A 15080-nucleotide genomic window follows, 5' to 3' on the forward strand; every position below is an offset into this window, starting at 1 on the left:
TGTATGTGAACCAATCTGTACTGAACTTGCCATAACCTTTTTAGCCACTAGGTCGCAGCAGAATCAAGCTGTTAATACACTTCCTGACACTGTCATCTTCTTGGATGAGAACATTAGCCTTCATCTGGAGTCTGGTTGCTGATCAGCTGAGGAATATAAGTCTAATATTCACTCTTTCAGTTGGGGTGGGCCTGCAAAGGAAGGTGTGGAGAGTTTCAAGTTCCAAGTTACACAAACAAGTGACAATTTGATCGTGATATAAAATAAAGTAAAAACATAAAAATATTATATAATAATATTGTTTAATTTTCCACATTCAAAAAAGTGAATTATTATCATCATCCTCCTTTTTTTATGGTGGAGGTATCTTCCGGCCCAGTCCATAATTTTTGAGTGGCAGGTCAACATATTTAAATCTTTTCCTGATCAACACACGTCCAGTCGCAAAATAACCCCTAAAAAGAAGATGGTTAAAGTGGTGAGAAATAAACGCTGCGGAAATACAGAACCCCCTGAACTGAGAGCAGCTTCCACAGCAGCATCCTGGAGTTCAACAACTGAAAACTGTAACACAAAATAGAAAACAAAAGATAATTATGTTGGTTTTAAATACACTTCTGTTGTTTACTAGAATGACTGAGTAACTGTGTTTTACTTAAATAGTGTGTGGAGTAAATGGTGAATTCTGAGATGAAAAAAAACAAATATTTTTTATAGTAAGACATTAAGAAATTTAATGTGACTATTATCTTTTTACTGATCATGATCATAAGGTTTTATTTGTTGTAACAACGGAACGTCCGTGTTTTCACCCGGACGCTATTTTTTCCGGGACTTCCTGTTTTCACCATTGAGCGTAAAGTCAGCAGGTGTATTGAATCTTCTCTGATACCTGAGCCTCCGAGGTAAGCTCTACATGATACATGCAAGAGACCGAGACTTGACCTTTTCTGAGACAGTTTCATGTTTCTGAAACAACTTTCTGTCTTTTCGCTGCTTCACAAAAGAGGAACTAGCATTAGCTCGGCGGCCGGAAGCTAATGTAGCTAGCTGACTCCGTCCGCGACGTAAAATCAAACACAAGTGTGTGTCCTCGCTGTGAAAAGGGTTGAGGACATTTAACTTTCATGTCAGAGTTTCCCTTAACATTTTATTCACGCCTGTAACCGGTGGTGAGTTGCTGCATCATTTTAATTATACTGTATAACACGGGGCTGTCGGCTCTTCCTTCATCCAGGTGTTTGGTGGTTCAGGTAAAGATGAGGGGAAACAGACTTAAACACATCACACAAACTTTATTTCTTCAAGTATCCGTGTCTCTCTCTGAGATTGTTGTTGTTCAGGTATAAAGTTGTTTTCTTTCCTGGGTCTCTCGAATAATGGATCTAACTATGCTAAGCTAGCTACTCTAAATTAGCCAAATGATGGAGCAGTCGACATTTACACGATCAAGCTGGATTTAATACACATTATTAAAGTAAAGCTAAGTTTGTTTATGTGGCACTGTAGGAGCCTCTCTCTCTCTCTCTCTCTCTCCCTCTCTCTCTCTCCCTCTCTCTCCCTCTCTCTCCCTCTCTCTCTCCCTCTCTCTCTCTCCCTCCCTCTCTCTCCCTCTCTCTCTCTCCCTCTCTCTCTCTCACTCCCTCTCTCTCTCTCTCTCTCTCTCTCTCTCTCTCTCTCTCTCTCTCTCTCTCTTTATCATGACTGTGACATTTTCAGGAATAGAGTAAGCAAGCTGTTTTTTATTTTCTAGTTTCTGAAAACTAAGAATAGAAAAATGGAGATAAATATGCTGTAGAACACATGGCAATGTCCTTGAAGGGAACAATGTAGAACATAAATGTTTGATTTCCTCTTCCAGGACCACGACAAGACCAGGATGAAGGAAGAGAACCAGGACCTGGATTTCATTGACCAGGACTATTATACGATTGTGATTAAGGAGGAGAACCAGGACCTGGTTTTCATTGACCAGGACCATGACAGGATTGTCCTTAAGGAGGAGAACCAGGACCCAGATTTCAAAAACCAGGACCACTACAAGACTGAAATAAAAGAGGAGAACCTGGATTTCAACGACCAGGACTACTACAAAACTGGGATGAAGGAGGAGAACCAGGACCCAGATTTCAAAGACCAGGATCACTACAAGACTGAAATAAAAGAGGAGAACCAGCACCTGGATTTCAACAACCAGAACCCAAATTTCAAAGACCAGGACTCAGATTTCATCGACCAGGACCTGTGCAAGACTGGGATAAATGAGGAGAACCAGGACTTGGGTTTCATTGACCAGGACCACAACAAGTTTGGCACTAAGGAGGAGAACCAGGGCACAGACCACCAGAGCAACAACCCTGCTGGTCCCGCCAGTCTTCAAGTAAGTTTTGATCCATCTTCTTGATGGATAAAACAGGTTGAGGGTCCATGTTCGATCCCTCTAAAGAATTAATTTTCTTGTCATTGTATAATGCAGCCCAAAATGAAAAGTTAACATATTAAAGTGCAAAACTGTAGGTTTAAACTGGAAACTCCAACATGATAGAAATAAACAAATATTTTTGTCGATAGTGCAACTCCAAAAGAAATCCAAGTTTCTATTAAAACCCTGAACAAAATATAAAAGTTAGGTTTGCATATTTAACAAAGTGCAGCACGAACGGGTGTCAACATGTCACATGTCCTGGACTTAGGCTAGCTCTTTTCTTGGAAACTGTTTCCAGCTGTAGAGAAGAGACGCTCAGAAGGTGTTGATGAGGCACATACACACAAATAAGACTTTGCCAGAACAGACAGAACCATGCTTCATTTTCTCCCCCTGTGTTCAGACTCAGACCTCAGTAAGCAGGTATGAGACTTTAGCTGTCTGGTATCAGATATTGGACATTAGACCACAGGAGTAAGTTATCAGACTGTCAGATATGCAGGAAGTATTTCCTTTGCCAATCAGTCTCAATGTAGTCGATGCAGACAACTTGACTTTTAGTGCTCAGAAAAATAAACAACATTATGATTTGATGTTTTAGACTTGAAATTTGAGCTCCAAAGTGTCCAACTCCCTGACACCTGACCAGAAACCTGACAATGTGCTCTGAAGTACATTTAGTCTAAGAAAGGATTCTGTTTTATCTGATGTCTGAAAACTGATGCTTTAGTCTGAGGATGTTCTAAAATTGTATATGTGGTTTTAGAAAACTCATTCCACCATGGGCTCTAATTCTTCCCCTTTCTCTTTCTTCATGTCTGTCTGTCACTATAGAAACAGAGACGCACTAAGGCTCATCAGAGAGTTCACGCTAAGGAGAAGCTGCACAGATGCGACCAATGTGGGAAGATTTTTACGTCTTCGGGTAATTTAAAAACCCACCAAAGGATTCACACAGGAGAGAAACCATACAGCTGTGATCAGTGTGGGAATACTTTTACCACTTCAAGTCATTTAAAAACCCATCAATGGATTCACACTGGAGAGAAACCATATAGCTGTGATCACTGTGGGAATACTTTTACAGCTTTGAGTAGTTTAAAAAACCACCAACGCATTCACACCGGTGAGAAACCATACAGCTGTGGTCAATGTGGGTCAGCTTTTAGTCGGTTATATCACTTGAAATCCCACTTACAAGTTCACACTGACGCCAAACCATATAATTGTGACAAATGTGGGAAATCCTTCTCTTTGGCGGAGAGTTTAAGAAGACATCACCTTATTCATACTGGAGAGAAACCACACAGCTGTGACCAATGTGGGAAATCTTTCATGAAGTTAAGTAATCTAAAAGTCCATAAACGTGTTCACCTTGGAGAGAAACCTTATTTCTGTGATCAGTGTGGAAATAGTTTTACAAGTTCAAGTAACTTGAAAACCCATCAACGCATTCACACTGGAGAGAAACTATACAGCTGTGCTCAGTGTGGTAAAGCTTTCATGACTTCATGTAGTTTAAAACGTCATCAACGCATTCACATTAAAGAGAGACCGTACGGCTGTGATCAGTGTGGGAAAGCTTTTGTGTCTTCCACTGAGTTACAAACCCACCAACACCTCCACAGTGGAGAGAGACCGTACAGCTGCGACATATGTGGAAAAGCTTTTGCAACTGTTAGTAGATTAAAACCTCACCGCCGTATTCACACGGGAGAGAAACCGTACAGCTGCAACATATGTGGAAAAGCTTTTGTGACTTTAAGTCAATTAAAATCCCACCAACGTATTCACACGGGAGAGAAACCATACAGTTGTGACCAGTGTGGGAAAGCTTTTGCATCTTCAAGTCAGTGTATAGTCCACCAACGCATCCACACTGGAGAGAAACCGTACAGCTGTGACCAATGTGGAGCAGTTTTTTCTCAGTCAGGGGATCTAAGAAACCACCAACGGATTCACACTGGAGAGAAACCTTACAGTTGTGACACATGTGGGAAAGCTTTCAGTAGATCAGGTATCCTGAAAATCCACCAACGCATTCACACCGGTTAGAAACACACACGGCCAGGCCGGATGTTTTCTCCTACCCTGGTCTAACTCACTGAGATTAAAAACAGTCTTCACAACATAGAAAGTCTCTGTTATTATTTAGCTTTGTAATGAAAGACTTGAGTGTATCAGGGTTGTTCCCTAATAGTTGACTAAGTTCTAGTTTATGAGAAGAGACATTAGTTGACCAAGTTCTTATTGGTTGGCAAACATTCGTTTAAATGGCTTGTCCCTGAACAGCAGCAACAACTTCTCTCAAGTGGGACTCCTATAGCAACTCCTGCCGTACGGCAACTCTTAAGGGACATGCTACCACAAATATCAAAACAACCTGTAATTATAGGACAGTCTGTTACAGTATTTACATACCGGTGTGTTGGGCAGAAAATCCAAAGTGTGGGATCATGTTGAAAAGCTAAACCCACTAAAGGTAAAATGCAAACTCTGCAAACCAACTTTGGCCTGTCATTCATCAACTTTAGACAATGCTTGTCATTTGATACATGTAAGTAGCCTATGATAAACCCCCTAGCTTGCCTGCTGGCTCTAATGTTCTCCTTACTCGTTCCAACACATTCAGAATCATTACTGCATTTCTTTTGCTGGTGTCATCAACCCTCTGGACCAAACTGAAATTTTGCCAAAGCGCTTTGAAAAGTCCACAAGTTTTTGTCCTAGAAACTTCAATGTATTACTCCAATAATATTACTCCACTTTTTGTTTATCAAAATTGTATTTAAGTTTGTGTGTTTAGGTGTGAACACAGCATTTCCATTGTAAAAAAAAAAAAAAAAAAAAGGCCTTTATTGTCTTTTATAGTTCACACTGACTGTTGATGGCAGAGAGGGCCACTACATTTAAAATTGGTGTTCTTACTAAAAAGTGAAATTTGGTCATTTTTCAGTGATTCAAGACTTTAGATTTTTCTGCAAAAATAAAAACTTGTAAAGAGTAAAATCTTTTGCAATAATATGGAATTACATCTGTCTTTGGCTAAGTGAGAACTGTGACCTGTTTAAATGTGATGTGTTAACAAACTCTTTGTGGCTACACCTTAACTTCTCCCTATAGACAGGTGAAGTCACAGCTAATGGGCTAAGCCACGATACTGTCACCAAGCTGTTGAATTTTCTATTTCTCAATGTTTAAAAAGCTACTTAGATGATTTAGTCCAACTCTGTGTCCCGACCTCCTCCAGAGAACGATTGTGGCATTTGGGACAAGACGTGCAGACGGAGCTGGTTTTCCTAAAACCAAACCAAACTACCTGCAAAGAACTCTGGGAGGGGAACAGTCTGCTGGGAAGATTTGTTACGTTCCCCTTTTGATAAACATTCGTCACCTCGCTGCTGTAGGACAAATGAAGCAAACAACCTGAAACCAACACTCTGGGAAACTGCATCAGACATGTTTCACTGTTGTAGTAGCTTTTTCTTTATCCCCTATGTCTATGTAGAAGTAAATGCTCATCTGAATACACTGCTCGTTTTGCTGTGTGTTAAATTTCTTGTGATATATATGAAACTTTATAGTGATGGTGTTTTTATTGAATAACACAGTGGGGTCGGTGTGAGTCACCCTCTGGTTCCTGACCTCTGTCTGAGAGACTTTAATTCATTTTCTTTCTGAGACACTGAACTTTTCTGACTTTATTCTTCATTCAAACAGTGTTTATGGGGTTTTTACTCAATAAATCAGTGAAGTGAATCGAGGTGTCTGCTTCTTCTTTTGCTTGTACAAACAACAATTAACAGCAATGAACTGTCAAAACATCCAGGAAGTTTTTCATGTTTTTACTGGCTCCCTCAGCGTCAATCGAGTGGCTGGTCCCAGTGGATCAGTCAAAGGCTGAATTTCATTCCCAGTCTGACTGTGGCACCGATACTGGTCTGTCTTTACTGAGATGGAGACCCTGACTCTATTTCTCCTCAGTGCATAAGTAACTTGATGAATACATCATGGTACATGTCTGTTTTCATTAGTGGCCCCCTGTAGGCTGGTGAATTGGATTATAAAAATTCATAGTTTTATTCAAGACTTGTGGAGAGTTGAGTCCATGTCAGATATAATATAGTTTCTGTAGTTTTCACACAATAAATGGAATCAAACAATTTAAAATCTGTCCTGAAACTGGACTCAGCCAATGAGAATTGTTGTCCTCTATGAAGGTTCAGCTACTTTAGTCTGGTGAGAGTGACTCCTTTACACTATAACATTTATAAATGGAGTATCATTTTAAAGTTTCATAATGAACTTATACTTGAGATTCATAATATTAATTTTGCATTTATTAGATTTTTGCTGGATGGAAATGGATACTTAAATGTATGAGGGGTTGCTGGGTCTGGTGGTTCTGCCTTTTTGTTTCTTTTTTCTGTGTTTCAGCTGAAAAGTTAAAGGATCTAACACAGTTTACTGCAACATATTCCAACTGCAGCTGAGCTTTTTTTCATATTATCAAACAATCCCCCTGTATCATAGAAGGTCACAGTTTCTTAATTTAATACTAAAGACTAAAAGGAAAAACAAAGGTACAAAAGAGGAAAGATAAGAATGTAGGTAGGTATGAAAATGAACGTTTCTGTTCTTCACTTATGACAACTGAATAACTGAGTGTGTCAATAGAAATTCTAATCACATTTATTGTGATGGCTCCAGTATTTGTGGAGCAAATTGTGAATTCTGCAATGCTTTTATTTCTCTTTGTAAAAACAAATATTTTCATAGTAAGACATTAAGACGGTTAATTAGACTATTACCTTTTCTGAATGATGTTGTGTGATCAGAAGGTTCATTCACGATCATTTATGTTTATGGGTGGAAATTAATAAGAGCAGTTATCAACCTTTAACTAACAATATAGCTGAAAAAGTTAAATATAGTGCAGAATGTTGTAAGACGGAACCATGTTTTGGTTCCGTGTTTGTATCCGGACGGAGATACCTTTCAGGACTTCCTGTTTTCACCGCGCTGCGTAAAGGCCGCAGGTTCTGATGACTGTGTCTCCCTGTGTGAGTGTTAGGGGACACGGTGCATGAGATCCTGGCTTGACTTTCTCTCTCTGACACAGTTTCATGTTTCTGAAGCAACTTTCTGTCTTTTCGCTGCTTCACAAAACAGGAACTAGCATTAGCTCGGCGGCCGGAAGCTAATGTAGCTAGCTGACTCCCGCTTTGGAAACAGTCGTAACGACCCATCCGCGACTTAAACCAAACACAGGTGGGTGTGCAAGTGGCTCAGCGGGGTGAGGAGATGTAACTTTCAGTTTCCCTTCAGTGGTTTTACGTTTAATTCGCGTCTTTACGTCTTGAACCGGCCGTGACTTGCTGCGTTAGCTTGAATGAATATAACCGAGCTGCTGGCGTCTGTTGAGGGATTTAATCTGTCTTTATTTCTGAGGTTGATGTTGTCGAGGTAGAAAGTTACGTTCAGCAATAATGACAAAAAACTTCCCGCTCTTGAGTCTGTGTGTCGTCAGCGGGTGAGGTGAAGGGTCAGTGATGTGTTGAAGAGATGTTGTATCAGATGAAATGTTGTGATGTGAGATGTCGTGAATGTGAAGGTTCGTCACACGGTTCAATGTGAGCAACACCGTTTCCTGCTGTCAACAAATGAGAGATGTTTAAAATATAGTGAAACTGCAGAACGCGTCACGATGACCAGTGTGAAACATCTCTGTTTGATGTCCTCAACCAGGACCACTGCGCAGCCATGATGGAGGAAGACAACCAGGACCCACATATGATTGACAAAGACCACTATGAGACTGTGGTGAAGGAGGAGAACCAGGACCAGGAGAACACTGGGGTGAAGGAGGAGAACCAGGACCAGGAGAACACTGGGGTGAAGGAGGAGAACCAGGACCAGGAGAACACTGGGGTGAAGGAGGAGAACCAGGACCAGGAGAACACTGGGGTGAAGGAGGAGAACCAGGACCAGGAGAACACTGTGGTGAAGGAGGAGAACCAGGACCTGGATTTCATCAACCAGGAACACTACAAGATCTGCACTAAGGAGGAGAACCAGGACCAGGATGTGATCAACCAGGATTACTACAAAAACGGGATGAAGGAGGAGAACCAGGACTCAGGTTTCGTTGACCAGGACCACTACAAGATTGTGATTAAGGAAGAGAACCAGGACCCAGATTTCAAAGACCAGGACCACTACAAGACAGTGATGAAGGAGGAGAACCAGGACTCAGGTTTCGTTGACCAGGACCACTACAAGAGTGGAACAACAGAGGAGAACCAGGACCCAGACCCCCACAGCAACGAGCCTGCTGGTCCCACCGGTCCACAGGTCAGTGTTCAGGACTTGATGGTTTTTATGGTATCAGAAATACAAAGTGTTTGTGTTCTTCTGTTTTCCGGGTTCATGATGAAAGGAGTCACATGATCAACAAAGTGAATCAGGTGAAAGGAGTGGCCTCTGGTTTCAGTGAGAGCCGTCTGTGTGTTTATCTGAGATCAGTTTGGTCTGAATGTGATAGTTCAGGTTATTTGACGTGAGGTTGTGTGTACTTACCTACAGTCCAACGTTACTGTCAGATTACAAAACCAAGTCAAAGCCTCAGTCCAGCTGTCAGAGCTCGATCTGGTCGCTACAGGGAGGTGAAGACATCAAAGTATTTTAGCCTTCAGTGGCTGATGATGGTGTTCAGTGAAGTCAGCATGTTGACAGTCTGACGTTTAATGGCTGCATAGAAAGGCTGTTTTCTTCTTCTTTATTAGCACCAACATCAAAGTAGTGGAGTTATGATTAGTTGTACACGTAGAGTAAGAACAATAATATGGATCAGCAGTTTTTAATGAAAGACACAAGTCAGATGGAGACACAGAAGATGAGCAGAGGACTTTTCTCACAGATGATGTTTCATCAGTGGATCCAACTCTTTGTGTTTCATATGAAACCAAAGCTGCTCCAGTTTCAACAGAAGTATGTTGAAGCCATTTCTGATGTTTTCTGTGTTTAACTGAAAAACAATAACTTCCATCAAACCTACTGTTCCAGGAAAACACATGTTGAAACTAGAGCTGCAACAAGTGTCAATTCATCAATTAGTCAATTCACAGAAAACTAATAGGCAACTGTTTGGATAATAGTTTGTAGCAGCAACAAAAGATTTCAGTAGTTTAAGCTACTCAGCTGTTTTATTTCTGCCTTTTGTGTCTTATGTGACACAAACAAAGCATTATACAAAATTTTATGTTATAAAATAGACATGGTGCATATGTAGTTTTAGAAAACTTGCTCCACCGTGGGATCTAATTCTCTCTCTTTCTGTCTGTCTGTCACTATAGAAACAGAGACGCACAAAGACTCATCAGAAAGTTCACACTAAAGAGAAGCCGCATAGCTGTGACCAATGTGGGAAATCCTTCTCAGTGGCATATAGATTAAGGAGACACCAACTTATTCATACTGGAGAGAAACCACACAGCTGTGACCAATGTGGGAAATCTTTTTCAAAATTAGGAAATCTAAAAGTCCATCAACGTGTTCACCTTGGAGAGAAACCTTACTGGTGTGATCAGTGTGGGAATAGTTTTACAAATTCAGGAAATTTGAAAGCTCATCAACGCATTCACACAGGGGAGAAACCATACAGCTGTGACCAGTGTGGGAAAGCTTTCATGACTTCTTGTAGTTTAAAACGTCACCAACGTATTCACACTGGAGAGAGACCATACGGCTGTGATCAGTGTGGGAAAGCGTTTGTGTCTTCAAGCAAGTTACACATCCACCTACGCATTCACACTGGAGAGAAACCGTACAGCTGCGACATATGTGGAAAAGCTTTTGTGAGTTTAAGTAGATTAAAACCTCACCGCCGTATTCACACGGGAGAGAAACCATACAGCTGTGACATTTGTGGAAAAGCGTTCGTGACATTAAGTCAAGTAAAACCCCACCGCCGCATTCACACTGGAGAGAAACCGTACAGTTGTGACCAATGTGGGAAAGCTTTTGGATCCTCAAGTCAGTATACTGTCCACGAACGCATCCACACTGGAGAGAGACCGTACAGCTGTGGCACATGTGGAGCAGTTTTCTCTCAGTCAGGGGATCTAAAAAACCATCAGCGGAGTCACACTGGAGAGAAACCTTACAGTTGTGAAACATGTGGGAAAGCTTTTGGTAGATCAAGTATCCTGAAATTCCACCAACGCATTCACACCAGTTAGAAACAAACAGGGCCAGGTCGACTGTTTTCTCCTGCCTTACATATTTTATGGTAGATGTGTCCAGACTCACTAGGATTAATGAAAATCCTAATAACTCAGAGCTAAAGGGAAATTAAATTGTTTAACTGTATTAAGAAAAACATGAGTGTACTGGAGTCATTAGTTGATGGATTCTAATTGGTAGGTTGTTTGTTGAAAAAAAAAAAAGGTCAAACTCCACAGGAAGTGGTGACAGTCATTGTTTATGTGGTTGGTCACTGCTGCTCCTGAATAGCAATGTAACTGAGCGTCCTGAGCTAATATACCTTAAAAACAAAGTGAATATGCTGTTCATCAGTATTGAATTGTCGTCCACCACCAGGTCTGCATCGCACCGGGCCCCAAATTCCATCCCTGCGGGTGTGGGTCCATGGGGCGGTGCCTTCATGTAGTTTTTTTGGGCTGAGCCTGAGCGTGCCCCATGAGTCAAGGCTCGGCCACCAGACGCTCCCCGGTGAGCCCCCCTCCCTCTCCCAGGCGAGGTGCTGCAGCTGCAATGTTGTCTCTTCACTCAGGGTTTTGTGAATCACTTTTAGTCTGGCCCCTCACCCAGGACCAGTTTGCCTTAGGAGACCCAACCACCAACACAGCTCCCGGGGTCACTGGGAGACACAAACCATGGTTCTCGGCCAGAGAGCAGTGGACGGCTCCCTCCGGGTTGGGGCTGAGAAATTGTCCCAAGTGAAGGAGTTAAATTACTTCAGGGTCTTGTTCACAGTGAGGGGAGGATGGAGCAGGAGATCGACAGGTGGATCTGTGCAGCGTCAGCAATAATGTGGACCTTGACCCAGACTGTTGGGATGAGCCGGAAGGCAAAGTTCTCGATTTACCAGTCGATCTTCGTGAAAAAATGAGATCACGGATACAAACGGCTGAAATGGGTTAGAGCCTTAATTCAGTTCAATCCAATTTTATTTGTATAGCACCAAATCATAATCTACATTATCTCAAGCCTCTTTACAGGGTCAGGTCAAGACCTTACTTTGTTACAGAGAAAAACCAACAGTTCCCACAAAGAGCAGCGCTTGGTGACAGGGGGGAGGAAAAACTCCAACAGAACCGGGCTCAGGGTGGGGGGGTCTGCCTCGACCGGTTGGGTTTAGGAGGAGAGAGAGGGGGTGGGAGAAGAAAAGAGAGAGAGCGAGAGAGAGACCAGGAACAGCTGTGTAGGTAATGGTGTTATCAATAATAGTGACAGGTAACAGTGGTTAATAGTAAAGATGAGTAGTGGTGGATCTGGATCCTGCTGCTCCAGAGGCAGAGAGACCTGCAGAATGAGAGAGAGGAGGGGGGGGTGGGGGGTGGGGTGGGGTGGGGGGGGAGTCCAGTGCATCATGGGAATCCCCCAGCAGTCTAGCTCTATAGCAGCATAACTAAGGGACGGGTCGGGACATACCCGAGCCCTATTGGGAAAATAGGGAACTATAAGCTCTCCAAGGTACGATGGTGCCTGACCATTAATGGCTTTGTAGGTGAGGAGGAGGATTTTAAATTCTATCCTGGATTTTACAGGGAGCCAATGCAGAGAGGCTAACACAGGAGAGATGTGATCTCGTTTCCTAGTTCCTGTCAGTACTCGTGCTGCCGCATTCTGGATCAATTGGAGGCTTTTTACTGAATTTTTGGGACATCCTGACAATAAAGAGTTACAGTAGTCCAGTCTTGAGGTAACAAATGCATGAACTAGTTTTTCAGCATCCTTTAGACACAGGCTGAGGAGCTCAGATATCCAGAGGGAGCTCGGAGTAGAGCTGCTGCTCCCTCACATTGAGAGGAGCCAGCTGAGGTGGTTTGGGAATTCCCTGCTTCGCCTGCTGCCCCTGAGACCCAACCCCAGATAAGTGGAAGAAAATGAACAGACAGCATTCAACACCTTTCATTGTATCAGGTGCTTTCAAACATCTTCATTTTTTCTAAATTTCTGATTAATTTTATCAATTATATGTGTCCAACACTTATGGTTACAAGGTTCAGGCTCAAAGTTCTTTGTTCAGGTTTTTTTAAAAATATGTTTACAGTTGATTTAAACAAAAATAGATCAATGATGTTCTTACTTCTCTCAGATTGTTGGTGATGAGTATTAGCACATGTTGTACTTTGGGATCAATGTGTTTTAGGGGAAATATAAAAAGTGTCCATGTCCATGCTCAGAAGTGTCTGTCAGGTCTTAGACTCCAGCGGGTTAATACTCTGTGCATGTTTGGAGTATTTATACTTTAATGGCTCATTATGAGGTTTTTTTATTTCTGTGATGTAGCACGGTGTTAACATTACTTGTAACATTTAAGCCTTGGACTCAAACCAACTTCAGTTGCGACCAGTTTTATGTGCGTTTGGAGAAACAGTTCGTGGACAAGTTTGTAAGTTAAATGTGTAAAGTCTTCTGACTAGTTCAGACAAGATTAGCATTAATTTTAATGATGAATCTACACCAAACAAAATGTCCCGGGGGGGCGGGGCTTAGTGAGGGGTCAGTGATCAACAGCAGAGTCCCTGATGGTCTGAGGTCCAGGTGCTGAAGAAGTCAGCGGGACGTCCTCTGATTGGCTGGTCGTGTGGAGGGGGCGGGACCAGAGCCCTGGAGGAGAAGAAGAAAATGATCATTCAGACTGTGTCCAGATGACAGACCATAATAATCTGAGCCTGGACGACGTCCTGTCTCCCTGTGACCCGGCTGCTCCTGTGGGGAAACATGTTTTTCTGATCTGACAGATGGAAACATGCTGACACCGACAGGCCCCTCCCCCAGGCTTTAGCCACGTGTTGTCTCTGCTCACCTGTCCTCCTCGTCCAGAGAACACGGTGGTCAGTCCGTTGTGGGCGGGGACGTGTCGGAGGGGGCGGGTCCTGGACTCCTTCAGCTCTGATAGGAGCTCGGGGCTGGACAGGGACAGACGAGCTGCTCACAAACAAGAGAAAGAAATCACAGCTTCAAACCTTTGATTCGCTCCGAACCTGCAGCGACACAGAAAAAAGTTTGAAAACTGTTGAGTCGAGTTTGTGGCTTCAACCAGTCGACAGAAGGTCCGGCCACTTTCTAACTTCAGGTCCCAACAGACAAACTGCCACGTTCACCGGCCTCAAGGTGTCTGAGCAGTTCCAGCGGCGGGAACCACGGAGGACATTTGTGACAGAGGAATAAAGACTGATGTAATAATCAGCCTGTAACGTGTGAGGCTGTTTTTACAGTCACTGCTTTGACCTTGGTTCATGTTGTTATGTAATAAGTCCAGAATCAAACTTTATAACGATGTAGTTACTAATTAAATAATATTAATGATCTGCAGCAGCTTCATCGTCTCCGTCCAGCTCACCTTGTCTGCTGTCGGGGGGGGAGGGGGAGGAGGAGTTGGATTCACTGAAGTCGCCATGAGACCGAAATCTGTTCCGACGCCCTGGAAACAAAATGAGACAGATGAGAGGAAGATGTGGACGGAGACAGAGGTTAGGAAGGTCATTCTGTCTCTTTGTGGTCGTCCTGTGTCTCTTTGTGGTCGTTTTGTCTCTTTGTGGTCGTCCTGTGTCTCTTTGTGGTTGTTTTGTCTCTTTCTGGTCATCCTGTCTCTTTGTGGTTGTCCTGTGTCTCTTTGTGGTCGTCCTCTGTCTCTTTGTGGTCGTCCTGTGTCTCTTTGTGGTCGTCCTCTGTCTCTTTGTGGTCGTCCTGTGTCTCTTTGTGGTTGTCCTGTCTCTTTGTGGTTGTCCTGTGTGTCTTTGTGGTCGTTTTGTCTCTTTGTGGTCGTCCTGTGTGTCTTTGTGGTCGTCCTGTCTCTTTGTGGTCGTCCTGTGTGTCTTTGTGGTTGTTCTGTGTGTCTTTGTGGTCGTCCTGTGTGTCTTTGTGGTCGTCCTGTGTGTCTTAATGGTCGTCCTGTCTCTTTGTGGTCGTCCTGTGTGTCTCTCAGGAGACAGACTCTCACCTTGTAGAAACTCTGCTTGCAGCTCTGGACTCTGCAGAGACAGATGAGGAGGAGGAGGAGACGATGAAGAGGACAGGAGCTGGGTTTCTGGTCGAGCTGTCTCTGCAGAGGTTACTGATGATGATGATGATGAAGGTGGTGAAGACGGCCTCATGATGAACCAGTGGTTGGAGCCTTAAAGACATTTGATGTGTTAGCAGCAGCAGACAGAGAACTGTAATGTCCTGACAGTGTGATGTGACCCTGAACGCAGCGTCTGAATAAAGAATAAAGTCTCTGTCTGTCTGTTTGAGGCTCAGTCTGTCCCTCAGGTCTTTAACGTCCTCATTCAGTGTCTCATGACAACAGAGCGTCCTCTGTCTTCACCTTCACCTGTGCAGCCAGGTGTGATCAGAGGGATCTCGTCCATGGACCAGTTCAGAACAACGTCCTGACTCCGGCTCCATGTTGGACTCAGTGAGG

At 43.1% G+C, this 15080-nt stretch overlaps 2 protein-coding genes and 1 long non-coding RNA gene across 4 annotated transcripts; all 3 read left to right on the forward strand.

Moving 5' to 3' along the window:
• The first annotated feature begins 773 nt into the window (after window positions 1-773).
• Window positions 774-6270, forward strand: LOC139606884 (zinc finger protein ZFP2-like). 2 transcript variants are annotated; one of them, XM_071459289.1, is made up of 4 exons: window positions 774-905; window positions 1862-2380; window positions 3260-3350; window positions 5676-6270. In XM_071459289.1, exons 2-4 carry the CDS (start codon window positions 1880-1882, stop codon window positions 5726-5728), a joined length of 645 nt encoding a protein of 214 aa, XP_071315390.1. In that variant the 5' UTR covers window positions 774-905; window positions 1862-1879; the 3' UTR covers window positions 5729-6270. The 2 variants fall into 2 exon arrangements, with proteins under 2 accessions (XP_071315390.1, XP_071315389.1); XM_071459288.1 differs by having other exon boundaries at window positions 3260-6206.
• Window positions 6271-8188: 1918 nt separating this feature from the next.
• Window positions 8189-12153, forward strand: LOC139606887 (zinc finger protein ZFP2-like). Its single transcript, XM_071459313.1, has 2 exons — window positions 8189-8779; window positions 9781-12153. The coding sequence occupies exons 1-2, from the start codon at window positions 8189-8191 to the stop codon at window positions 10663-10665; spliced, it is 1476 nt and encodes a 491-aa protein (XP_071315414.1). The 3' UTR covers window positions 10666-12153.
• A 1901-nt stretch (window positions 12154-14054) lies between these two features.
• Window positions 14055-14895, forward strand: LOC139606921 (uncharacterized). Its single transcript, XR_011684740.1, has 2 exons — window positions 14055-14157; window positions 14641-14895. It is a non-coding gene; the product is annotated as an uncharacterized lncRNA (long non-coding RNA).
• The last annotated feature ends 185 nt before the right edge of the window (window positions 14896-15080 follow it).

Source organism: Trachinotus anak, unplaced genomic scaffold (genome assembly GCF_046630095.1).
Source record: "Trachinotus anak isolate AG129_WGS33_773 ecotype Australia unplaced genomic scaffold, CSIRO_AGI_Tana_v1 ptg000023l, whole genome shotgun sequence".
Classification (NCBI taxonomy): domain Eukaryota; kingdom Metazoa; phylum Chordata; class Actinopteri; order Carangiformes; family Carangidae; genus Trachinotus; species Trachinotus anak.